This window comes from Pseudophryne corroboree (genome assembly GCF_028390025.1).
Source record: "Pseudophryne corroboree isolate aPseCor3 chromosome 11 unlocalized genomic scaffold, aPseCor3.hap2 SUPER_11_unloc_5, whole genome shotgun sequence".
Classification (NCBI taxonomy): Eukaryota; Metazoa; Chordata; class Amphibia; order Anura; family Myobatrachidae; genus Pseudophryne; species Pseudophryne corroboree.
In genome coordinates this window covers 344427-370537 of record NW_026967481.1, presented here as the reverse complement: position 1 = coordinate 370537, position 26111 = coordinate 344427, and the positions used below count along the sequence as shown (strand labels likewise).

The 26111-nt window shown below is 49.7% G+C and overlaps 1 protein-coding gene across 1 annotated transcript in view; it reads left to right on the top strand.

Moving 5' to 3' along the window:
* The window catches only part of ELMO3 (engulfment and cell motility 3), a 431301-nt gene extending 405663 nt beyond the window's left edge, over positions 1-25638 (top strand). The window contains exons 20-21 of the mRNA XM_063948699.1: positions 9361-9438; positions 24663-25638. Of these exons, the coding sequence (XP_063804769.1) occupies positions 9361-9438; positions 24663-24875 (291 nt within the window). The 3' untranslated portion in view covers positions 24876-25638. The remainder of the gene's footprint in view (positions 1-9360; positions 9439-24662) is intronic.
* Positions 25639-26111: the final 473 nt, after the last annotated feature.

Genomic DNA, 26111 nt, shown 5'->3' with positions numbered 1-26111 from the left:
GTAATTAGTGTATGGGGCTGTAGGTGGAGGCACCGCTTGTACTGTCTCGGATTGGAGGGTAATTAGTGTGTGGGGATGTAGGTGGAGGCACCGCTTGTACTGTCTCGGATTGGAGGGTAATTAGTATGTGGGGCTGTAGGTGGAGGCACCGCTTGTACGGTCTCGGATTGGAGGGTAATTAGTATGTGGGGATGTAGGTGGAGGCACCGCTTGTACTGTCTTGGATTGGAGGGTAATTAGTGTATGGGGATGTAGGTAGAGGCACCGCTTGTACCGTCTCGGATTGGAGGGTAATTAGTATGTGGGTCTGTAGGTAGAGGCACCGCTTGTACTGTCTCGGATTGGAGGGTAATTAGTGTGTGGGGCTGTAGGTGGAAGCACCACTTGTACTGTCTCGGATTGGAGGGTAATTAGTATGTGGGTCTGTAGGTGGAGGCACCGCTTGTACTGTCTCGGATTGGAGGGTAATTAGTGTGTGGGGCTGTAGGTGGAAGCACCACTTGTACTGTCTCGGATTGGAGGGTGATTAGTATGTGGGTCTGTAGGTGGAGGCACCGCTTGTACTGTCTTGGATTGGGAGGTAGTTATTATGTGGGGCTGTAGGTGGAGGCACCGCTTGTACTGTCTTAGATTGGGAGGTAGTTATTTTGTGGGGATGTAGGTGGAGGCACCGCTTGTACTGTCTCGGATTAAAGGGTAATTAGTGTGTGGGGATGTAGGTGGAGGCACCGCTTGTACTGTCTCAGATTGGAGGGTAATTAGTGTGCGGGGCTGTAGGTGGAGGCACCGCTTGTACTGTCTCGGATTGGGAGGTAATTAGTGTGTGGTGCTGTAGGTGGAGGCACCGCTTGTACTGTCTCGGATTGGAGGGTAATTAGTTTGTGGGGATGTAGGTAGAGGCACCGCTTGTACTGTCTCGCATTGGAGGGTAATTAGTATGTGGGGCTGTAGGTGAAGGCACCGCTTGTACAGTCTTGGATTGGAGGGTAATTAGTGTATGGGGATGTAGGTAGAGGCACCGCTTGTACTGTCTCGGATTAAAGGGTAATTAGTGTGTGGGGATGTAGGTGGAGGCACCGCTTGTACTGTCTCGGATTAAAGGGTAATTAGTGTGTGGGGATGTAGGTGGAGGCACCGCTTGTACTGTCTCGGATTAAAGGGTAATTAGTGTGTGGGGATGTAGGTGAAGGCACCGCTTGTACTGTCTCGGATTGGTAGGTAATTAGTGTGTGGGGCTGTAGGTGGAGGCACTGCTTGTACGGTCTCACATTGGAAGGTAATTAGTATGTGGGGCTGTAGGTGGAGGCACCGCTTGTACTGTCTCAGATTGGAGGGTAATTACGGTGTGAGGCTGTAGGTGGAGGCACCGCTTGTACTGTCTCGGATTGGAGGGTAATTAGTATGTGGAGCTGTAGGTGGAGGCACCGCTTGTACAGTCTTGGATTGGAGGGTAATTAGTGTATGGGGATGTAGGTAGAGGCACCGCTTGTACGGTCTCGGATTGGAGGGTAATTAGTATGTGGGGCTGTAGGTGGAGGCACCGCTTGTACTGTCTTGGATTTGGAGGTAGTTATTATGTGGGGATGTAGGTGGAGGTACCGCTTGTACTGTCTCGGATTGGAGGGTAATTACGGTGTGAGGCTGTAGGTGGAGGCACCGCTTGTACTGTCTCGTATTAAAGGGTAATTAGTGTGTGGGGATGTAGGTAGAGGCACCGCTTGTACTGTCTTGGATTAGAGGGTACTTAGTGTGTGGGGCTGTAGGTGGAGGCACCGCTTGTACTGTCTCGGATTGGAGGGTAATTAGTATGTGGGGCTGTAGGTGGAGGCACCGCTTGTACGGTCTCGGATTGGAGGGTAATTAGTATGTGGGGATGTAGGTGGAGGCACCGCTTGTACTGTCTCGGATTGGAGGGTAATTAGTGTGTGGGGCTGTAGGTGGAGGCACCGCTTGTACTGTCTCGGATTGGAGGGTAATTAGGGTGTGGGGCTGTAGGTGAAGGCACCGCTTGTACTGCCTCGGATTGGGAGGTAATTAGTATATGGGGCTCTAGGTGGAGGCACCGCTTGTACTGTCTCGCATTGGAGGGTAATTAGTATGTGGGGCTGTAGGTGGAGGCACCGCTTGTACTGTCTCGGATTGGGAGGGTAATTAGTATGTGGGGCTGTAGGTGAAGGCACCGCTTGTACTGTCTCGGATTAAAGGGTAATTAGTGTGTGGGGATGTAGGTGGAGGCACCGCTTGTACTGTCTCAGATTGGAGGGTAATTAGTGTGTGGGGCTGTAGGTGGAGGCACCGCTTGTACTGTCTCGGATTGGGAGGAAATAAGTGTGTGGGGCTGTAGGTGGAGGCACCGCTAGTACTGTCTCGGATTGGGAGGTAATTAGTGTTTGGGGATGTAGGTGGAGGCACCGCTTGTACTGTCTCGGATTGGAGGGTAATTAGTGTGTGGGGATGTAGGTGGAGGCACCGCTTGTACTGTCTCGGATTAAAGGGTAATTAGTGTGTGGGGCTGTAGGTGGAGGCACCGCTTGTACGGTCTCGCATTGGAAGGTAATTAGTATGTGGGTCTGTAGGTGGAGGCACCGCTTGTACTGTCTCGCATTGGAGGGTAATTAGTATGTGGGGCTGTAGGTGGAGGCACTGCTTGTACTGTCTCAGAATGGAGGGTAATTACGGTGTGAGGCTGTAGGTGGAGGCACCGCTTGTACTGTCTCGGATTGGAAGGTAATTAGTATGTGGGGCTGTAGGTGGAGGCACCGCTTGTACTATCTCGCATTGGAGGGTAATTAGTATGTGGGGCTGTAGGTGGAGGCACCGCTTGTACTGTCTTGGATTGGAGGGTAATTAGTGTATGGGGATGTAGGTAGAGGCACCGCTTGTACGGTCTCGGATTGGAGGGTAATTAGTGTGTGGGTCTGTAGGTGGAGGCACCGCTTGTACTGTCTTGGATTTGGAGGTAGTTATTATGTGGGGATGTAGGTGGAGGTACCGCTTGTACTGTCTCGGATTGGAGGGTAATTACGGTGTGAGGCTGTAGGTGGAGGCACCGCTTGTACTGTCTCGGATTGGAGGGTAATTAGGGTGTGGGGCTGTAGGTGGAGGCACCGCTTTTACTGTCTTGGATTGGGAGGTAGTTATTATGTGGGGATGTAGGTGGAGGCACCGCTTGTACTGTCTCGGATTGGAGGGTAATTAGTGTGTGGGTCTGTAGGTAGAGGCACTGCTTGTACTGTCTCGGATTGGAGGGTAATTAGTATGTGGGTCTGTAGGTGGAGGCACCGCTTGTACTGTCTTGGATTGGGAGGTAGTTATTATGTGGGGCTGTAGGTGGAGGCACCGCTTGTACTGTCTCGGATTAAAGGGTAATTAGTGTGTGGGGATGTAGGTGGAGGCACCGCTTGTACTGTCTCAGATTGGAGGGTAATTAGTGTGTGGGGCTGTAGGTGGAGGCACCGCTTGTACTGTCTTGGATTGGGAGGTAGTTATTATGTGGGGCTGTAGGTGGAGGCACCGCTTGTACTGTCTCGGATTAAAGGGTAATTAGTGTGTGGGGATGTAGGTGGAGGCACCGCTTGTACTGTCTCAGATTGGAGGGTAATTAGTGTGTGGGGCTGTAGGTGGAGGCACCGCTTGTACTGTCTCGGATTGGGAGGTACTTAGTGTGTGGGGCTGTAGGTGGAGGCACCGCTTGTACTGTCTCGGATTGGGAGGTAATTAGTGTGTGGGGCTGTAGGTGGAGGCACCGCTTGTACTGTCTCTGATTGGGAGGTAATTAGTGTGTGGGGATGTAGGTGGAGGCACCGCTTGTACTGTCTCGGATTGGGAGGTAATTAGTGTGTGGGGATGTAGGTGGAGGCACCGCTTGTACTGTCTCGGATTGGAGGGTAATTAGTTTGTGGGGATGTAGGTAGAGGCACCGCTTGTACTGTCTCGGATTGGAGGGTAATTAGTATGTGGGGCTGTAGGTGAAGGCACCGCTTGTACTGTCTCGGATTAAAGGGTAATTAGTGTGTGGGGATGTAGGTGGAGGCACCGCTTGTACTGTCTCGGATTAAAGGGTAATTAGTGTGTAGGGATGTAGGTGGAGGCACCGCTTGTACTGTCTCGCATTGGAGGGTAATTAGTTTGTGGGGATGTAGGTAGAGGCACCGCTTGTACTGTATCGGATTGGGAGGTAATTAGTGTGTGGGGATGTAGGTGGAGGCACCGCTTGTACTGTCTCGGATTGGAGGGTAATTAGTTTGTGGGGATGTAGGTAGAGGCACCGCTTGTACTGTCTCGCATTGGAGGGTAATTAGTATGTGGGGCTGTAGGTGAAGGCACCGCTTGTACTGTCTCGGATTAAAGGGTAATTAGTGTGTGGGGATGTAGGTGGAGGCACCGCTTGTACTGTCTCGGATTAAAGGGTAATTAGTGTGTGGGGATGTAGGTGGAGGCACCGCTTGTACTGTCTCGGATTAAAGGGTAATTAGTGTGTGGGGATGTAGGTGGAGGCACCGCTTGTACTGTCTCGGATTAAAGGGTAATTAGTGTGTGGGGATGTAGGTGGAGGCACCGCTTGTACTGTCTCGGATTAAAGGGTAATTAGTGTGTGGGGATGTAGGTGAAGGCACCGCTTGTACTGTCTCGGATTGGTAGGTAATTAGTGTGTGGGGCTGTAGGTGGAGGCACCGCTTGTACGGTCTCGCATTGGAAGGTAATTAGTATGTGGGTCTGTAGGTGGAGGCACCGCTTGTACTGTCTCAGATTGGAGGGTAATTACGGTGTGAGGCTGTAGGTGGAGGCACCGCTTGTACTGTCTCGGATTGGAGGGTAATTAGTATGTGGGGCTGTAGGTGGAGGCACCGCTTGTACGGTCTCGCATTGGAAGGTAATTAGTATGTGGGTCTGTAGGTGGAGGCACCGCTTGTACTGTCTCGCATTGGAGGGTAATTAGTATGTGGGGCTGTAGGTGGAGGCACTGCTTGTACTGTCTCAGAATGGAGGGTAATTACGGTGTGAGGCTGTAGGTGGAGGCACCGCTTGTACTGTCTCGGATTGGAGGGTAATTAGTATGTGGGGCTGTAGGTGGAGGCACCGCTTGTACTGTCTCAGATTGGAGGGTAATTAGTATGTGGGGCTGTATGTGGAGGCACCGCTTGTACTGTCTTGGATTGGAGGGTAATTAGTGTATGGGGATGTAGGTAGAGGCACCGCTTGTACGGTCTCGGATTGGAGGGTAATTAGTATGTGGGGCTGTAGGTGGAGGCACCGCTTGTACTGTCTTGGATTTGGAGGTAGTTATTATGTGGGGATGTAGGTGGAGGCACCGCTTGTACTGTCTCGGATTGGAGGGTAATTACGGTGTGAGGCTGTAGGTGGAGGCACTGCTTGTACTGTCTTGGATTGGAGGGTAATTAGTGTATGGGGATGTAGGTAGAGGCACCGCTTGTACTGTCTCGGATTGGAGGGTAATTAGGGTGTGGGGCTGTAGGTGGAGGCACCGCTTGTACTGTCTTGGATTGGGAGGTAGTTATTATGTGGGGCTGTAGGTGGAGTCACCGCTTGTACTGTCTTGGATTGGAGGGTAATTAGTGTATGGGGATGTAGGTGGAGGCACCGCTTGTACTATCTTGGATTGGGAGGTAGTTATTATGTGGGGATGTAGGTAGAGGCACCGCTTGTACAGTGTCGGATTGGAGGGTAATTAGTATGTGGGGCTGTAGGTGGAGGCACCGCTTGTACTGTCTCGGATTGGAGGGTAATCAGTATGTGGGGCTGTAGGTGGAGGCACCGCTTGTACTGTCTTGGATTGGAGGGTAATTAGCATGTGGGGATGTAGGTGGAGGCACCGCTTGTACTGTCTCAGATTGGAGGGTAATTAGGGTGTGGGACTGTAGGTGGAGGCACCGCTTGTACTGTCTCGGATTTGGAGGTAGTTATTATGTGGGGATGTAGGTGGAGGCACCGCTTGTACTGTCTTGGATTGGGAGGTAGTTATTATGTGGGGATGTAGGTGGAGACACCGCTTGTACTGTCTCGGATTGGAGGGTAATTAGTGTGTGGGGATGTAGGTGAAGGCACCGCTTGTACTGTCTCGGATTGGTAGGTAATTAGTGTGTGGGGCTGTAGGTGGAGGCACCGCTTGTACGGTCTCGCATTGGAAGGTAATTAGTATGTGGGTCTGTAGGTGGAGGCACCGCTTGTACTGTCTCGCATTGGAGGGTAATTAGTATGTGGGGCTGTAGGTGGAGGCACTGCTTGTACTGTCTCAGAATGGAGGGTAATTACGGTGTGAGGCTGTAGGTGGAGGCACCGCTTGTACTGTCTCGGATTGGAGGGTAATTAGTATGTGGGGCTGTAGGTGGAGGCACCGCTTGTACTGTCTCGCATTGGAGGGTAATTAGTATGTGGGGCTGTAGGTGGAGGCACCGCTTGTACTGTCTTGGATTGGAGGGTAATTAGTGTATGGGGATATAGGTAGAGGCACCGCTTGTACGGTCTCGGATTGGAGGGTAATTAGTGTGTGGGTCTGTAGGTGGAGGCACCGCTTGTACTGTCTTGGATTTGGAGGTAGTTATTATGTGGGGATGTAGGTGGAGGTACCGCTTGTACTGTCTCGGATTGGAGGGTAATTACGGTGTGAGGCTGTAGGTGGAGGCACCGCTTGTACTGTCTCGGATTGGAGGGTAATTAGGGTTTGGGGCTGTAGGTGGAGGCACCGCTTTTACTGTCTTGGATTGGGAGGTAGTTATTATGTGGGGATGTAGGTGGAGGCACCGCTTGTACTGTCTCGCATTGGAGGGTAAATAGTATGTTGGACTGTAGGTGGAGGCACCGCTTGTACTGTCTCGGATTGGAGGGTAATTAGTGTGTGGGTCTGTAGGTGGAGGCACCGCTTGTACTGTCTTGGATTGGAGGGTAATTAGTATGTGGGTCTGTAGGTAGAGGCACCGCTTGTACTGTCTCGCATTGGAGGGTAATTAGTATGTGGGGCTGTAGGTGGAAGCACCGCTTGTACTGTCTCGGATTGGGAGGTACTTAGTGTGTGGGGCTGTAGGTGGAGGCACCGCTTGTACTGTCTCGGATTGGGAGGTAATTAGTGTGTGGGGATGTAGGTGGAGGCACCGCTTGTACTGTCTCGGATTGGAGGGTAATTAGTTTGTGGGGATGTAGGTAGAGGCACCGCTTGTACTGTCTCGGATTGGAGGGTAATTAGTATGTGGGGCTGTAGGTGAAGGCACCGCTTGTACTGTCTCGGATTAAAGGGTAATTAGTGTGTGGGGATGTAGGTGGAGGCACCGCTTGTACTGTCTCGGATTAAAGGGTAATTAGTGTGTAGGGATGTAGGTGGAGGCACCGCTTGTACTGTCTCGCATTGGAGGGTAATTAGTTTGTGGGGATGTAGGTAGAGGCACCGCTTGTACTGTATCGGATTGGGAGGTAATTAGTGTGTGGGGATGTAGGTGGAGGCACCGCTTGTACTGTCTCGGATTGGAGGGTAATTAGTTTGTGGGGATGTAGGTAGAGGCACCGCTTGTACTGTCTCGCATTGGAGGGTAATTAGTATGTGGGGCTGTAGGTGAAGGCACCGCTTGTACTGTCTCGGATTAAAGGGTAATTAGTGTGTGGGGATGTAGGTGGAGGCACCGCTTGTACTGTCTCGGATTAAAGGGTAATTAGTGTGTGGGGATGTAGGTGGAGGCACCGCTTGTACTGTCTCGGATTAAAGGGTAATTAGTGTGTGGGGATGTAGGTGGAGGCACCGCTTGTACTGTCTCGGATTAAAGGGTAATTAGTGTGTGGGGATGTAGGTGGAGGCACCGCTTGTACTGTCTCGGATTAAAGGGTAATTAGTGTGTGGGGATGTAGGTGAAGGCACCGCTTGTACTGTCTCGGATTGGTAGGTAATTAGTGTGTGGGGCTGTAGGTGGAGGCACCGCTTGTACGGTCTCGCATTGGAAGGTAATTAGTATGTGGGTCTGTAGGTGGAGGCACCGCTTGTACTGTCTCAGATTGAAGGGTAATTACGGTGTGAGGCTGTAGGTGGAGGCACCGCTTGTACTGTCTCGGATTGGAGGGTAATTAGTATGTGGGGCTGTAGGTGGAGGCACTGCTTGTACTGTCTTGGATTGGAGGGTAATTAGTGTATGGGGATGTAGGTAGAGGCACCGCTTGTACGGTCTCGGATTGGAGGGTAATTAGTATGTGGGGCTGTAGGTGGAGGCACCGCTTGTACTGTCTTGGATTTGGAGGTAGTTATTATGTGGGGATGTAGGTGCAGGCACCGCTTGTACTGTCTCGGATTGGAGGGTAATTACGGTGTGAGGCTGTAGGTGGAGGCACTGCTTGTACTGTCTTGGATTGGAGGGTAATTAGTGTATGGGGATGTAGGTAGAGGCACCGCTTGTACTGTCTCGGATTGGAGGGTAATTAGGGTGTGGGGCTGTAGGTGGAGGCACCACTTGTACTGTCTTGGATTGGGAGGTCGTTATTATGTGGGGCTGTAGGTGGAGTCACCGCTTGTACTGTCTTGGATTGGAGGGTAATTAGTGTATGGGGATGTAGGTAGAGGCACCGCTTGTACTGTCTCAGATTGGAGGGTAATTAGGGTGTGGGGCTGTAGGTGGAGGCACCGCTTGTACTGTCTTGGATTGGGAGGTAGTTATTATGTGGGGATGTAGGTAGAGGCACCGCTTGTACAGTCTCGGATTGGAGGGTAATTAGTATGTGGGGCTGTAGGTGGAGGCACCGCTTGTACTGTCTCGGATTGGAGGGTAATTAGTATGTGGGGCTGTAGGTGGAGGCACCGCTTGTACTGTCTTGGATTGGAGGGTAATTAGTATGTGGGGATGTAGGTGGAGGCACCGCTTGTACTGTCTCAGATTGGAGGGTAATTAGGGTGTGGGACTGTAGGTGGAGGCACCGCTTGTACTGTCTTGGATTGGGAGGTAGTTATTATGTGGGGATGTAGGTGGAGGCACCGCTTGTACCGTCTCGGATTGGAGGGTAATTACGGTGTGAGGCTGTAGGTGGAGGCACCGCTTGTACTGTCTTGGATTGGAGGGTAATTAGGGTGTGGGACTGTAGGTGGAGGCACCGCTTGTACTGTCTCGGATTGGAGGGTAATTAGGGTGTGGGGCTGTAGGTGGAGGCACCGCTTGTACTGTCTCGGATTGGAGGGTAATTAGGGTGTGGGGCTGTAGGTGGAGGCACCGCTTGTACTGTCTTGGATTGGGAGGTAGTTATTATGTGGGGCTGTAGGAGGAGGCACATAGGGTGAGGCGAGAACAGATGTTTGGGAGGTAACAGGTTTGTATTTGTGCAGTAATGTAAGTATGTGGGACACTATGGTAAGTGAAGTCTCTTCTGTTGCAGGATATCGTGGATCAAGCGTTTTCCATTTGCTATGATGTTGATAGTTGCTTGAATTTCATCGCACCCTCATTTAATGACGTAAGAATTATTAGATAACATTTTACAGAGTGTAGGAAATGCGTATCGCACCATCCGCCATATTCTCACCATACAGAGCAGTGACCTCCTCAGGGACCACTGACAGGGCAGGTTTTACAGATCTCACCAGGTGAAATCATCAGCACCACCTGTGGATCTATTACAATGTATCAGCAAGTGATGAATACACCTGTGTAACTATTGGGAGATCTGGAAAACATGCACTGTTAGGGGTCCCTGATGAATAGATTTGTGAAATACTGATTTAGGTTATGAAATGCAGTCAAATGTAAATTATATGAATAGAATATTTTCCTAGTGCAAGAGCACTCATAAATTACAGGGAGGTACTCACCTTCTGTACATTCCCTGACATCAGACGTACAGTAAGTGAGCATACATAAATTACAGGGAGGTACTCACCTTCTGTACATTCCCTGACATCAGACGTACAGTAAGTGAGCACACATAAATTACAGGGAGGTACTCACCTTCTGTACATTACCTGACATCAGACGTACAGTAAGTGAGCACACATAAATTACAGGGAGGTACTCACCTTCTGTACATTCCCTGACATCAGACGTACAGTAAGTGAGCACACATAAATTACAGGGAGGTACTCACCTTCTGTGCATTCCCTGACATCAGACGTACAGTAAGTGAGCACACATAAATTACAGGGAGGTACTCACCTTCTGTGCATTCCCTGACATCAGACGTACAGTAAGTGAGCACACATAAATTACAGGGAGGTACTCACCTTCTGTGCATTCCCTAACATCAGACGTACAGTAAGTGAGCACACATAAATTACAGGGAGGTACTCACCTTCTGTACATTACCTGACATCAGACGTACAGTAAGTGAGCACACATAAATTACAGGGAGGTACTCACCTTCTGTACATTCCCTGACATCAGACGTACAGTAAGTGAGCACACATAAATTACAGGGAGGTACTCACCTTCTGTGCATTCCCTGACATCAGACGTACAGTAAGTGAGCACACATAAATTACAGGGAGGTACTCACCTTCTGTACATTCCCTGACATCAGACGTACAGTAAGTGAGCATACATAAATTACAGGGAGGTACTCACCTTCTGTACATTCCCTGACATCAGACGTACAGTAAGTGAGCACACATAAATTACAGGGAGGTACTCACCTTCTGTGCATTCCCTAACATCAGACGTACAGTAAGTGAGCACACATAAATTACAGGGAGGTACTCACCTTCTGTGCATTCCCTGACATCAGACGTACAGTAAGTGAGCACTCATAAATTACAGGGAGGTACTCACCTTCTGTACATTCCCTGACATCAGACGTACAGTAAGTGAGCACACATAAATTACAGGGAGGTACTCACCTTCTGTACATTACCTGACATCAGACGTACAGTAAGTGAGCACACATAAATTACAGGGAGGTACTCACCTTCTGTACATTCCCTGACATCAGACGTACAGTAAGTGAGCACACATAAATTACAGGGAGGTACTCACCTTCTGTGCATTCCCTGACATCAGACGTACAGTAAGTGAGCACACATAAATTACAGGGAGGTACTCACCTTCTGTACATTCCCTGACATCAGACGTACAGTAAGTGAGCGCACACAAATTACAGGGAGGTACTCACCTTCTGTGCATTCCCTGACATCAGACGTACAGTAAGTGAGCGCACACAAATTACAGGGAGGTACTCACCTTCTGTGCATTCCCTGACATCAGACGTACAGTAAGTGAGCACACACAAATTACAGGGAGGTACTCACCTTCTGTGCATTCCCTGACATCAGACGTACAGTAAGTGAGCGCACATAAATTACAGGGAGGTACTCACCTTCTGTACATTCCCTGACATCAGACGTACAGTAAGTGAGCGCACACAAATTACAGGGAGGTACTCACCTTCTGTGCATTCCCTGACATCAGACGTACAGTAAGTGAGCACACATAAATTACGGGGAGGTACTCGCCTTCTGTACATTCCCTGACATCAGACGCACAGTAAGTGAGCACACATAAATTACAGGGAGGTACTCACCTTCTGTGCATTCCCTGACATCAGACATACAGTAAGTGAGCGCACACAAATTACAGGGAGGTACTCACCTTCTGTGCATTCCCTGACATCAGACGTACAGTAAGTGAGCACACAAATTACAGGGAGGTACTCACCTTCTGTACATTCCCTGACATCAGACGTACAGTAAGTGAACACACATAAATTACAGGGAGGTACTCACCTTCTGTGCATTCCCTGACATCAGACGTACAGTAAGTGAGCACACATAAATTACAGGGAGGTACTCACCTTCTGTACATTCCCTGACATCAGACGTACAGTAAGTGAGCACACACAAATTACAGGGAGGTACTCACCTTCTGTACATTCCCTGACATCAGACGTACAGTAAGTGAGCGCACACAAATTACAGGGAGGTCCTCACCTTCTGTACATTCCCTGACATGAGACGTACAGTAAGTGAGCGCACACAAATTACAGGGAGGTACTCACCTTCTGTGCATTCCCTGACATCAGACGTACAGTAAGTGAGCACACACAAATTACAGGGAGGTACTCACCTTCTGTGCATTCCCTGACATCAGACGTACAGTAAGTGAGCACACATAAATTACAGGGAGGTACTCACCTTCTGTGCATTCCCTGACATCAGACGTACAGTAAGTGAGCACACACAAATTACAGGGAGGTACTCACCTTCTGTACATTCCCTGACATCAGACGTACAGTAAGTGAGCACACACAAATTACGGGGAGGTACTCACCTTCTGTGCATTCCCTGACATCAGACGTACAGTAAGTGAGCACACATAAATTACAGGGAGGTACTCACCTTCTGTGCATTCCCTGACATCAGACGTACAGTAAGTGAGCACACACAAATTACAGGGAGGTACTCACCTTCTGTGCATTCCCTGACATCAGACGTACAGTAAGTGAGCGCACACAAATTACGGGGAGGTACTCACCTTCTGTGCATTCCCTGAAAATAGACGTACAGTAAGTGAGCGCACACATAAATTACAGGGAGGTACTCACCTTCTGTGCATTCCCTGACATCAGACGTACAGTAAGTGAGCGCACACAAATTACAGGGAGGTACTCACCTTCTCTGCATTCCCTGACATCAGAAGTACAGTAAGTGAGCACACATAAATTACAGGGAGGTACTCACCTTCTGTGCATTCCCTGACATCAGACGTACAGTAAGTGAGCACACATAAATTACAGAGAGGTACTCACCTTATGTGCATTCCCTGACATCAGACGTACAGTAAGTGAGCGCACATAAATTACAGGGAGGTACTCACCTTCTGTACATTCTCTGACATCAGACGTACAGTAAGTGAGCGCACACAAATTACAGGGAGGTACTCACCTTCTGTGCATTCCCTGAAAATAGACGTACAGTAAGTGAGCGCACACAAATTACAGGGAGGTACTCACCTTCTGTGCATTCCCTGACATCAGACGTACAGTAAGTGAGCGCACACATAAATTACAGGGAGGTACTCACCTTCTGTGCATTCCCTGACATCAGACGTACAGTAAGTGAGCACACATAAATTACAGGGAGGTACTCACCTTCTGTGCATTCCCTGAAAATAGACGTACAGTAAGTGAGCGCACACAAATTACAGGGAGGTACTCACCTTCTGTGCATTCCCTGACATCAGACGTACAGTAAGTGAGCGCACACAAATTACAGGGAGGTACTCACCTTCTCTGCATTCCCTGACATCAGACGTACAGTAAGTGAGCACACATAAATTACAGGGAGGTACTCACCTTCTGTGCATTCCCTGACATCAGACGTACAGTAAGTGAGCACACATAAATTACAGAGAGGTACTCACCTTATGTGCATTCCCTGACATCAGACGTACAGTAAGTGAGCGCACATAAATTACAGGGAGGTACTCACCTTCTGTACATTCTCTGACATCAGACGTACAGTAAGTGAGCGCACACAAATTACAGGGAGGTACTCACCTTCTGTACATTCCCTGACATCAGACGTACAGTAAGTGAGCACACATAAATTACGGGGAGGTACTCACCTTCTGTACATTCTCTGACATCAGACGTACAGTAAGTGAGCACACAAATTACAGGGAGGTACTCACCTTCTGTACATTCCCTGACATCAGACGTACAGTAAGTGAGCACACATAAATTACGGGGAGGTACTCACCTTCTGTACATTCCCTGACATCAGACGTACAGTAAGTGAGCACACATAAATTACAGGGAGGTACTCACCTTCTGTGCATTCCCTGACATCAGACGTACAGTAAGTGAGCGCACACAAATTACAGGGAGGTACTCACCTTCTGTGCATTCCCTGACATCAGACGTACAGTAAGTGAGCGCACATAAATTACAGGGAGGTACTCACCTTCTGTACATTCCCTGACATCAGACGTACAGTAAGTGAGCACACACAAATTACAGGGAGGTACTCACCTTCTGTGCATTCCCTGACATCAGACGTACAGTAAGTGAGCACACACAAATTACAGGGAGGTACTCACCTTCTGTACATTCCCTGACATCAGACGTACAGTAAGTGAGCACACACAAATTACAGGGAGGTACTCACCTTCTGTACATTCCCTGACATCAGACGTACAGTAAGTGAGCACACATAAATTACAGGGAGGTACTCACCTTCTGTGCATTCCCTGACATCAGACGTACAGTAAGTGAGCGCACACAAATTACAGGGAGGTACTCACCTTCTGTACATTCCCTGACATCAGACGTACAGTAAGTGAGCGCACACAAATTACAGGGAGGTCCTCACCTTCTGTACATTCCCTGACATCAGACGTACAGTAAGTGAGCACACATAAATTACAGGGAGGTACTCACCTTCTGTACATTCCCTGACATCAGACGTACAGTAAGTGAGCACACATAAATTACAGGGAGGTACTCACCTTCTGTGCATTCCCTGACATCAGACGTACAGTAAGTGAGCGCACATAAATTACAGGGAGGTAAACACCTTCTGTGCATTCCCTGACATCAGACGTACAGTAAGTGAGCGCACACAAATTACAGGGAGGTACTCACCTTCTGTACATTCCCTGACATCAGACGTACAGTAAGTGAGCACACACAAATTACAGGGAGGTACTCACCTTCTGTACATTCTCTAACATCAGACGTACAGTAAGTGAGCACACACAAATTACAGGGAGGTACTCACCTTCTGTACATTCTCTAACATCAGACGTACATTAAGTGAGCACACATAAATTACAGGGAGGTACTCACCTTCTGTGCATTCCCTGACATCAGACGTACAGTAAGTGAACGCACACATAAATTACAGGGAGGTACTCACCTTCTGTGCATTCCCTGACATCAGACGTACAGTAAGTGAGCACACATAAATTACAGGGAGGTACTCACCTTCTGTGCATTCCCTGAAAATAGACGTACAGTAAGTGAGCGCACACAAATTACAGGGAGGTACTCACCTTCTGTGCATTCCCTGACATCAGACGTACAGTAAGTGAGCGCACACAAATTACAGGGAGGTACTCACCTTCTCTGCATTCCCTGACATCAGACGTACAGTAAGTGAGCACACATAAATTACAGGGAGGTACTCACCTTCTCTGCATTCCCTGACATCAGACGTACAGTAAGTGAGCACACATAAATTACAGGGAGGTACTCACCTTCTGTGCATTCCCTGACATCAGACGTACAGTAAGTGAGCGCACATAAATTACAGGGAGGTACTCACCTTCTGTACATTCTCTGACATCAGACGTACAGTAAGTGAGCACACATAAATTACGGGGAGGTACTCACCTTCTGTACATTCCCTGACATCAGACGTACAGTAAGTGAGCACACATAAATTACGGGGAGGTACTCACCTTCTGTACATTCCCTGACATCAGACGTACAGTAAGTGAGCACACATAAATTACAGGGAGGTACTCACCTTCTGTGCATTCCCTGACATCAGACGTACAGTAAGTGAGCGCACACAAATTACAGGGAGGTACTCACCTTCTGTGCATTCCCTGACATCAGACGTACAGTAAGTGAGCGCACATAAATTACAGGGAGGTACTCACCTTCTGTACATTCCCTGACATCAGACGTACAGTAAGTGAGCACACACAAATTACAGGGAGGTACTCACCTTCTGTGCATTCCCTGACATCAGACGTACAGTAAGTGAGCACACACAAATTACAGGGAGGTACTCACCACCTGTACATTCCCTGACATCAGACGTACAGTAAGTGAGCACACACAAATTACAGGGAGGTACTCACCTTCTGTACATTCTCTAACATCAGACGTACAGTAAGTGAGCACACACAAATTACAGGGAGGTACTCACCTTCTGTACATTCTCTAACATCAGACGTACATTAAGTGAGCACACATAAATTACAGGGAGGTACTCACCTTCTGTGCATTCCCTGACATCAGACGTACAGTAAGTGAGCGCACACAAATTACGGGGAGGTACTAGCCTTCTATGCATTCCCTGAAAATAGACGTACAGTAAGTGAGCGCACACATAAATTACAGGGAGGTACTCACCTTCTGTGCATTCCCTGACATCAGACGTACAGTAAGTGAGCGCACATAAATTACAGGGAGGTACTCACCTTCTGTGCATTCCCTGACATCAGACGTACAGTAAGTGAGCGCACACAAATTACGGGGAGGTACTCACCTTCTGTGCATTCCCTGACATCAGACGTACAGTAAGTGAGCGCACACAAATTACGGGGAGGTACTCACCTTCTGTGCATTCCCTGACAATAGACGTACAGTAAGTGAGCACACATAAATTACAGGGAGGTACTCACCTTCTGTGCATTCCCTGACATCAGACGTACAGTATGTGAGCACACACAAATTACAGGGAGGTACTCACCTTCTGTGCATTCCCTGACATCAGACGTACAGTAAGTGAGCGCACACAAATTACGGGGAGGTACTCACCTTCTGTGCATTCCCTGACAATAGACGTACAGTAAGTGAGCGCACACAAATTACGGGGAGGTACTCACCTTCTGTGCATTCCCTGAAAATAGACGTACAGTAAGTGAGCGCACACATAAATTACAGGGAGGTACTCACCTTCTGTGCATTCCCTGACATCAGACGTACAGTAAGTGAGCACACATAAATTACAGGGAGGTACTCGCCTTCTGTGCATTCCCTGAAAATAGACGTACAGTAAGTGAGCGCACACAAATTACAGGGAGGTACTCACCTTCTGTGCATTCCCTGACTTCAGACGTACAGTAAGTGAGCGCACACAAATTACAGGGAGGTACTCACCTTCTGTGCATTCCCTGACAATAGACGTACAGTAAGTGAGCGCACACAAATTACGGGGAGGTACTCACCTTCTGTGCATTCCCTGACAATAGACGTACAGTAAGTGAGCGCACACAAATTACGGGGAGGTACTCACCTTCTGTGCATTCCCTGACAATAGACGTACAGTAAGTGAGCGCACTCAAATTACAGGGAGGTACTCACTGTACGTCTGATGTCAGGGAATGCACAGAAGGTGAGTACCTCCCTGTAATTTGAGTGTGCTCACTTACTGTACGTCTGATGTCAGGGAATGTACAGAAGGTGAGTACCTCCCTGTAATTTATGTGTGCTCACTTACTGTACGTCTGATGTCAGGGAATGCACAGAAGGTGAGTACCTCCCTGTAATTTATGTGTGCTCACTTACTGTACGTCTGATGTCAGGGAATGCACAGAAGGTAAGTGAGCACACATAAATTACAGGGAGGTACTCACCTTCTGTGCATTCCCTGACATCAGACGTACAGTAAGTGAGCACTGAAATTTATATAGTTCCAATAGTATTTCACTGGTCCTATAAACTATATGGCAGACATTCCTTGCCTATGTCACCCCAGAATCTCCCGCCCCTGTCTCACTGGCATTAGGGATGAGAGTGTACCCCCTGGAGGCGTTACCCTCCTGCACGTGTCACCCCAGAATCTCCTGACCCTGTCTCACAGGCATTAGGGTGAGAGTGTACCCCCTGGGGGCGTTACCCTCCTGCACGTGTCACCCCAGAATCTCCTGACCCTGTCTCACAGGCATTAGGGTGAGAGTGTACCCCCTGGGGGCGTTACCCTCCTACACGTGTTTCCCCAGAATCTCCTGACCCTGTCTCACTGGCATTAGGGCTGAGAGTGTACCCCCTGGGGGCGTTACCCTCCTACACGTGTCACCCCAGAATCTCCTGAGCCTGTCTCACAGGTATTAGGGTGAGAGTGTACCCCCTGGGGGCGTCACCCTTCTGCCTGTGTCACCCCAGAATCTCCAGACCCTGTCTCACTGGCATTAGGGTGAGAGTATACTACATGGGGGCTTTACCCTCGTACACATGTCACTACAGAATCTCCTGACCCTGTCTCACTGGCATTAGCGTGAGAGTGTACTACCTGGGGGTGTTAACCGAGGCACATGCCCCCCGTTGTTTAGGAGAGTTTGTTATTGCCTTTTTACTGCTGGGCACTCTGAGGAATCAGTGGCACTAGGAGTCTGCTCTGCTTCCGCTGGTGCCAGGGGCGTTCTGGGTGCCACATGGTCACCGGAAGTGCCGGGAAGTCGTGCGATCCTGGGATCATATCCTAATTCTGCTGTGTCCCAAAACTGACTTTCGGCGCACCCATGTGTCCCACTTTCTTATGGTCTGAAAGATGTGGACAGGGGCATGTGTGTGAGTGATGCTGGAGCTGGGGGGGAAGGGGCGGTGTGCTGCTAAGAGAATGGCAAAGGGTCCTTAAGCTATGGTGCTTTCCTGCTGCCGTGGCTGGGTGATAGTGCAGGTTCGTGATCATCACGTTCTTGTTCTCCAGTCACTCTGCCTCCTACTGTTACCCACTGCTTCTCCCAGTCATCCACTGTCTCTCCTTGTCACCCTTTTCCACCCATTGCCTCCCGTAGTCACCCGCTGCCTCCTGCTATCACCCATTGACAGTCACTGCCTGTCCCTGTCAGCTACTACCTCCCTCTGACACCCACTATAATTCCCAATCTCCTACTGCCTTACCCTCTGCCTCTCCCCTGCATGACTGTCTCCCTATTACCCTCTGCCTCTCCAAGGCATCGCCCTCACCCCTGACCTGTCATCCTCTCCCAGTCACCCACTGCCTCTTCCAGTCATACTCTGTCATTCGCTGCCTTCCACTGGTGTCACTATCTCCCCAGCACCCTCTCTTTCCTGTCACCCTCTGCCTCTCCCTCTCTCCATCACCCTCTGCTTTTCCCCGTCACCCACGGCTTCTCCCCGTCCATGTCTCCCTGTCATTTACTGCCTCTCCCCATGACCTTCTCCCTGTCACCTACTGCCTCTTCCAGTCATCCTCTGTCACCCACTGCCTTCCCCTGGCATCACCCATTGCCTCCCACTGTTGTCACTATCTCCCCATCACCCTCTCTCTCCTGTAACCTCCTGCCTCTCCAAGGCATCACCATCTCCCTATCACCCTCAGCATCTCCCCGTCCCCCTCTTTGTCATTTACTGCCTCTCCAAATTACCTTCTCCCTGTCACCTACTTCCTCTCCTGTCAACCACTGCCTTTCCATCTCCCACTATCTCTACCCATCACCTCTCTCTCCTGTCATCCATTGCCTCTCCCTGTCACCTTCTGCCTCCCCCTGTCACCCATTCCCTGGCATCATCCACTGCCGCTCCCTCTATTCAGAAAAGAAGTCTGAGATTGAGGTTAGGGTTTGATCTGTGCTGTGTGTGGGAAGAGGGTCCAGGAAGGGTAAAGAGCCCAGCTCCTAGGAAGAGAAGCCTGGCTGTGACTGCGGAAGGGAGGGGGTGAGGACTAAGCAGGCAAAGGTTGGCATGAGCTGTGGAGTGGGTGAGGAAGTGTGATGAAAATGAGGATGTAGCTCATGGGTCTTCAACCTGCTCCCTCCATCTGCTGTGGAACTATACATCCCAGCATGCCCTGCCACAGTTTTGCTATTAAGGCATGCTAAAACTGAGACAGCGCATGCTGGGATGTGTGGTACCACAGCAGCTGGAGGGTGACAGGTTGAATACCCATGGTGTAGCTCTTGGATACGACATTCTCTTGAGGCCACGCCCCTTGTTGCAAGGCCACACCCACTTCCTTCCTCTTTTCCTGTCATGGTGGCTGTCATTTTGTTCTGGATCTACCCATGTGATGTGGCACCATTGGGGAGTAAGGGTTTGGAAGGGCAGGAAGCCAGTATGAGCAGTGCAGTAAGAGGCACCAAGTATAAATGTGAGAGTGCATACTTGGCAGGCAGTGAGACTTGTCGCTGGTTTACTGTAAGAATCAGGGTGAAGACCACCCAGACAGACAGCCAGGTGCACCCCAACCAAAGCAGCAGTCAGCAATCATTTCTCCACGTCTGGGCAGAACCTGGTACTGACAGATTAGGTGCTTTATAGTCATATAATGATTACTTCACATCTACTGTGTATATATACAATCCATGGAGAGGTAACATAATGGGAGAGTTACTAATAGCCTGTTCAGTTGGATACTGGTCCTAGCTCAGGTTACGGCATCCGTGGTACCAGTTATTACCAGTTATTACCAGTATTTATTTAGGAGGGGATGTAAAATGGGTTTGTGCTAATTGTTGGCAGTATGTTCGGTTCTATGAGTGAGGTGGGTGACGGGTGTCCATAAGCAGCAGCACTGAGGGTAGAGAAGTGGAGACAGACATAGGAGGGCGTTCCAGGGCTGCACACTAGGTGCCGGGTGATGGGGTATCCTGATCCCACAGCTGGTATGCTGGAAGTCCCAATGAAACGAACTGTCCAAATGAAGATGGAGGAGCTCATGCCCACTGGCCAAGCTTGATGAAATGTGGGCACATAATGTGAGTAGGCCAATGTATCCAGATGACATGCTTCAGATGCTAGCTTGGTCAGTGGACATCATTGGAAGGAGCTCCATCCATCTTCATTTGAACAGTGCATACCATTGGGACTTCCAGCATACCAGCTGTGCCGGTCAACTCAAACTTACCACCATTGGTGCTCCATTGCGGTTACCAGCGGCATGACGCCCCATGGCTGGTGCAGTTTCTAATGATCTCTTTAACAACGGCTCTTCATGTGAGAATGCAGTCCAGGTCACTCCCCTAACACACCCCTGACACTCCCCAAATACACTCCTAATACTCCCCTAGCCTGCCCCTGACACTCCCCTCCCACCCCATGTCACTCCCTTAGCACACCCCTGTTACTCACTTAACACTTCCCTGACACGCCTAGGCCTCTTCCTTTACACTTCCCTGACAGTCCCCTAAAAATGCCTAGGCCTCTCCTTTTACACTTCTCTGATACTCCCCTAACACGCCTAGGCCTCTCCTTTTACACTTCTCTGACACTCCCCTAACACGCCTAGGCCTCTCTTTACACTTCCCTGACACTCCCCTAACACGCATAGGCTTCTCCCTTTACACTTCCCTGACACTCCCCTAACACGCCTAGGCCTCTCCCTTTACACTTCCCTGAGACTCATGTAATATGCCTAGGTCTCTCCCTTTACACTTCCCTGACAGTCCCCTAAAAATGCCTAGGCTTCTCCCTTTACACTTCCCTGACACTCCCCTAACACGCCTAAGCCTCTCCCTTTACACTTCCCTGACACTCCCCTAACACGCCTAAGCCTCTCCTTTTACAATTCTCTGACACTCCCCTAACACATCTAGGCCTCTCCTTTTACACTTCTCTGACACTCCCCTAACACGCCTAGGCCTCTCTCTTTACACTTCCCTGACACTCCCCTAACACGCCTAGGCTTCTCCCTTTACACTTCCCTGACACTCCCCTAACATGCCTAGGCCTCTCCTTTTACAATTCTCTGACACTCCCCTAACACACCTAGGCCTCTCCTTTTACACTTCTCTGACACTCCCCTAACACGCCTAGGCCTCTCTCTTTACACTTCCCTGACACTCCCCTAACACGCCTAGGTCTCTCCCTTTACACTTTCCTGAGACTCATCTAACACGCCTAGGCTTCTCCCTTTACACTTCCCTGACACTCCCCTAACACGCCTAGGCCTCTCTCTTTACACTTCCCTGACACTCCCTTAACACGCCTAGGCTTCTCCCTTTACACTTTCCTGAGACTCATGTAACACACCTAGGTCTCTCCCTTTACACTTTCCTGAGACTCATCTAAGGCCTCTCCTTTTACACTTCTCTGACACTCCCCTAACACGCCTAGGCCTCTCTCTTTACACTTCCCTGACACTCCCCTAACACGCCTAGGCTTCTCCCTTTACACTTCCCTGACACTCCCCTAACACGCCTAGGCCTCTCCTTTTACAATTCTCTGACACTCCCCTAACACGCCTAGGCCTCTCCCTTTACACTTTCCTGAGACTCATGTAACACACCTAGGTCTCTCCCTTTACACTTTCCTGAGACTCATCTAACACGCCTAGGCTTCTCCCTTTACACTTCCCTGACACTCCCCTAACACGCCTAGGCCTCTCCTTTTACAATTCTCTGACACTCCCCTAACACGCCTAGGCCTCTCCCTTTACACTTTCCTGAGACTCATGTAACACACCTAGGTCTCTCCCTTTACACTTTCCTGAGACTCATCTAACACGCCTAGGCTTCTCCCTTTACACTTCCCTGACACTCCCCTAACACGCCTAGGCCTCTCTCTTTACACTTCCCTGACACTCCCTTAACACGCCTAGGCTTCTCCCTTTACACTTCCCTGACACTCCCCTAACACGCCTAAGCCTCTCCTTTTACAATTCTCTGACACTCCCCTAACACGCCTAGGCCTCTCCCTTTACACTTTCCTGAGACTCATGTAACACGCCTAGGTCTCTCCCTTTACACTTTCCTGAGACTCATGTAACACGCCTAGGCCTCTCCTTTTACAATTCTCTGACACTCCCCTAACACGCCTAGGCCTCTCTCTTTACACTTCCCTGACACTCCCCTAACACGCCTAGGCCTCTCCCTTTACACTTTCCTGAGACTCATGTAACACACCTAGGTCTCTCCCTTTACACTTTCCTGAGACTCATCTAACACACCTAGGTCTCTCCCTTTACACTTTCCTGAGACTCATCTAACACACCTAGGCTTCTCCCTTTACACTTTCCTGAGACTCCCCTAACACGCCTAGGCCTCTCCCTTTACACTTTCCTGAGACTCATGTAACACGCCTAGGTCTCTCCCTTTACACTTTCCTGAGACTCCCCTAACACGCCTAGGCCTCTCCCTTTACACTTTCCTGAGACTCATCTAACACGCCTAGGCTTCTCCCTTTACACTTCCCTGACACTCCCCTAACATGCCTAGGCCTCTCCTTTTACAATTCTCTGACACTCCCCTAACACGCCTAGGCCTCTCCCTTTACACTTCCCTGACACTCCCCTAACACGCCTAAGCCTCTCCTTTTACAATTCTCTGACACTCCCCTAACACGCCTAGGCCTCTCCCTTTACACTTTCCTGAGACTCATGTAACACGCCTAGGTCTCTCCCTTTACACTTTCCTGAGACTCATGTAACACGCCTAGACCTCTCCTTTTACAATTCTCTGACACTCCCCTAACACGCCTAGGCCTCTCTCTTTACACTTCCCTGACACTCCCCTAACACGCCTAGGCTTCTCCCTTTACACTAACCTGACACTCCCCTAACACGCCTAAGCCTCTCCTTTTACAATTCTCTGACACTCCCCTAACACGCCTAGGCCTCTCCCTTTACACTTTCCTGAGACTCATGTAACACGCCTAGGCTTCTCCCTTTACACTTCCCTGACACTCCCCTAACATGCCTAGGCCTCTCCTTTTACAATTCTCTGACCCTCCCCTAACACGCCTAGGCCTCTCCCTTTACACTTCCCTGACACTCCCCTAACACGCCTAAGCCTCTCCTTTTACAATTCTCTGACACTCCCCTAACACGCCTAGGCCTCTCCCTTTACACTTTCCTGAGACTCATGTAACACGCCTAGGTCTCTCCCTTTACACTTTCCTGAGACTCATCTAACACGCCTAGGCTTCTCCCTTTACACTTCCCTGACACTCCCCTAACATGCCTAGGCCTCTCCTTTTACAATTCTCTGACACTCCCCTAACACGCCTAGGCCTCTCCCTTTACACTTCCCTGACACTCCCCTAACACGCCTAAGCCTCTCCTTTTACAATTCTCTGACACTCCCCTAACACGCCTAGGCCTCTGCCTTTACACTTTCCTGAGACTCATGTAACACGCCTAGGCCTCTCTCTTTACACTTCCCTGACACTCCCCTAACACGCCTAGGCTTCTCCCTTTACACTTCCCTGACACTCCCCTAACATGCCTAGGTCTCTCCCTTTACACTTTCCTGAGACTCATGTAACACGCCTAGGCCTCTCCCTTTACACTTTCCTGAGACTCATGTAACACGCCTAGGTCTCTCCCTTTACACTTTCCTGAGACTCATGTAACACGCCAAGGCCTCTCCCTTTACACTTCCCTGACACTCCCCTAACACGCCTAGGCCTCTCCCTTTACACTTTCCTGAGACTCATGTAACACGCCTAGGCCTCTCCCTTTACACTTTCCTGAGACTCATGTAACACGCCTAGGCCTCTCCCTTTACACTTTCCTGAGACTCATGTAACACGCCTAGGCCTCTCCCTTTACACTTTCCTGAGACTCATGTAACACGCCTAGGCCTCTCCCTTTACACTTCCCTGACACTCCCCTAACACGCCTAGGCCTCTCCCTTTACACTTTCCTGAGACTCATGTAACACGCCTAGGCCTCTCCCTTTACACTTTCCTGAGACTCATGTAACACGCCTAGGCTTCTTCCTTTACACTTCCCTGACACTCCCCTAACATGACCGTGTGACTCTGCTAATACACCCAAGAGACTGCCTGTTTTTAAGTCAATTCATCCCGCCTCCCAGTTACAGCCCAGGAGCATCTACCTCTGAGTCAGTTTAGGGTTGTTATAGTCTTCACGGCTGGATAGCGGCTGCCGTGGCGGGGTGAATAACCCTAATACGCTGGCTGAATAGCAGCCCTATGCAGCATGGATAGCTGGCGTGGTTGGCTAGTGGCCCTCATGGAGCATCATAATGTGTGGCTTCCTAGAGACATTATATTGTTGGACAGTGACCTCTCTTCTCTCGCTTTCCCTCACACAGTTCTGTCTTTGGCTGGATGGACTTAGTGCACTTTTGGGACGGGGAATGCCAAGTGAGCGTACACGCACTGACCTGGATCTGCTGCTTAATACTGAGCTAAAACTGAGGTTATTGGATCTGGAGAACATCCCAATTCCTGAGCAGCCACCACCAATTCCACCACGTCCACAAAACTTTGACTACTGCTATAAGTTCACCTCGGCAGAGGCCTGATCACACAGAGACGTCACTTCACTCTGCGTAGCCAGATCCCGGTCATTATAGAAGAGTGGCTGGCTACTTAGAGTACGGGATTACACTCCGTGTGTTACATTTTGGAAATAATGAAATGCCTAATGATGGTTTCTCACACTGAGCCTGACTGTGACGTGGACGCTGTATCACTGTGTGTTTGCATTTGTCTGAGTCGCACTGTGCATGCATTGTGATTGGCTACCGATGGTGCATGCGGCAAGAACTTGGATACAACAGTCAGTGCGCATTCATGGGAGGTAATGGGGGTGTCAGAGGCACTTAGTTCCAGCAGACATTCTGAGCACCTGTGCGCATTTGGCAGATTACAGAGACATCCGCAGGGCGTCCATCTATTGCCGCATTGGCATAAATTCCCAGTAGCACTGCACGAATAGACGCAGCTGCAGCCACATCATCACCCACCTCTGAATCAGGATCGTTATGTGGTGCTGGAACAGGACTGAACACGTGACTAATGCGTCTGTAATAAACAATGTTACATTGTATCACTACTACTGTCATATGGATATTGGTAACGCTATGGTATACAGCAGTGTATACTGTGTGCACAGCTACGGTGCCTCGGGCACCTGCTGAGGTTCCTTGGATTGTTGGTCCAGGACCAATTCAAAATATGTATGGTCACTGTAATAGGATAAACCAGTGCTGGGGGGCTGCCAATCATCCCATCCCCCACCACATAACTCACCCTAAGGATGACATATAAAAACTAATTACTTCATTTCATATTTCTTTCTAAATTTCTCTATAAGAAAAGATTAAAAAGAGTTTGGGAACCGCCAGGGGTGGATTCTGGGGTAAGGGTAACAGCCGCCCCAAAATCCCCCGCCTAATTCTATTATTTTCTTTGGTTATGAGAGTATTCACCCACGTGGTGTAATGATACAGGACTAGATTTAAGCTGGGACACACTGTGAGGATGCTTGGTGACCTGTGTAGCCTGATGGGAAGCAATCAGGGACCGCCTGTCGGCATCCTGGCGGTCACAATGCCGACGCCAGAATCCTGACAGGTGCTGAAATGCCGACGCCACAGTCTTTTCTACCTCTGTAGGTGTCCACAACACCCATAGAGGGAGAATATAACCTGTGGCAATTGCAGTGAACCTCAAGGGGCTTTCTAGCTCTTGCCCCACTGCCGGCATACTGGTGGCAGGGATGCCGCTGTCCGTATACTGACGGCCGACATCCCATA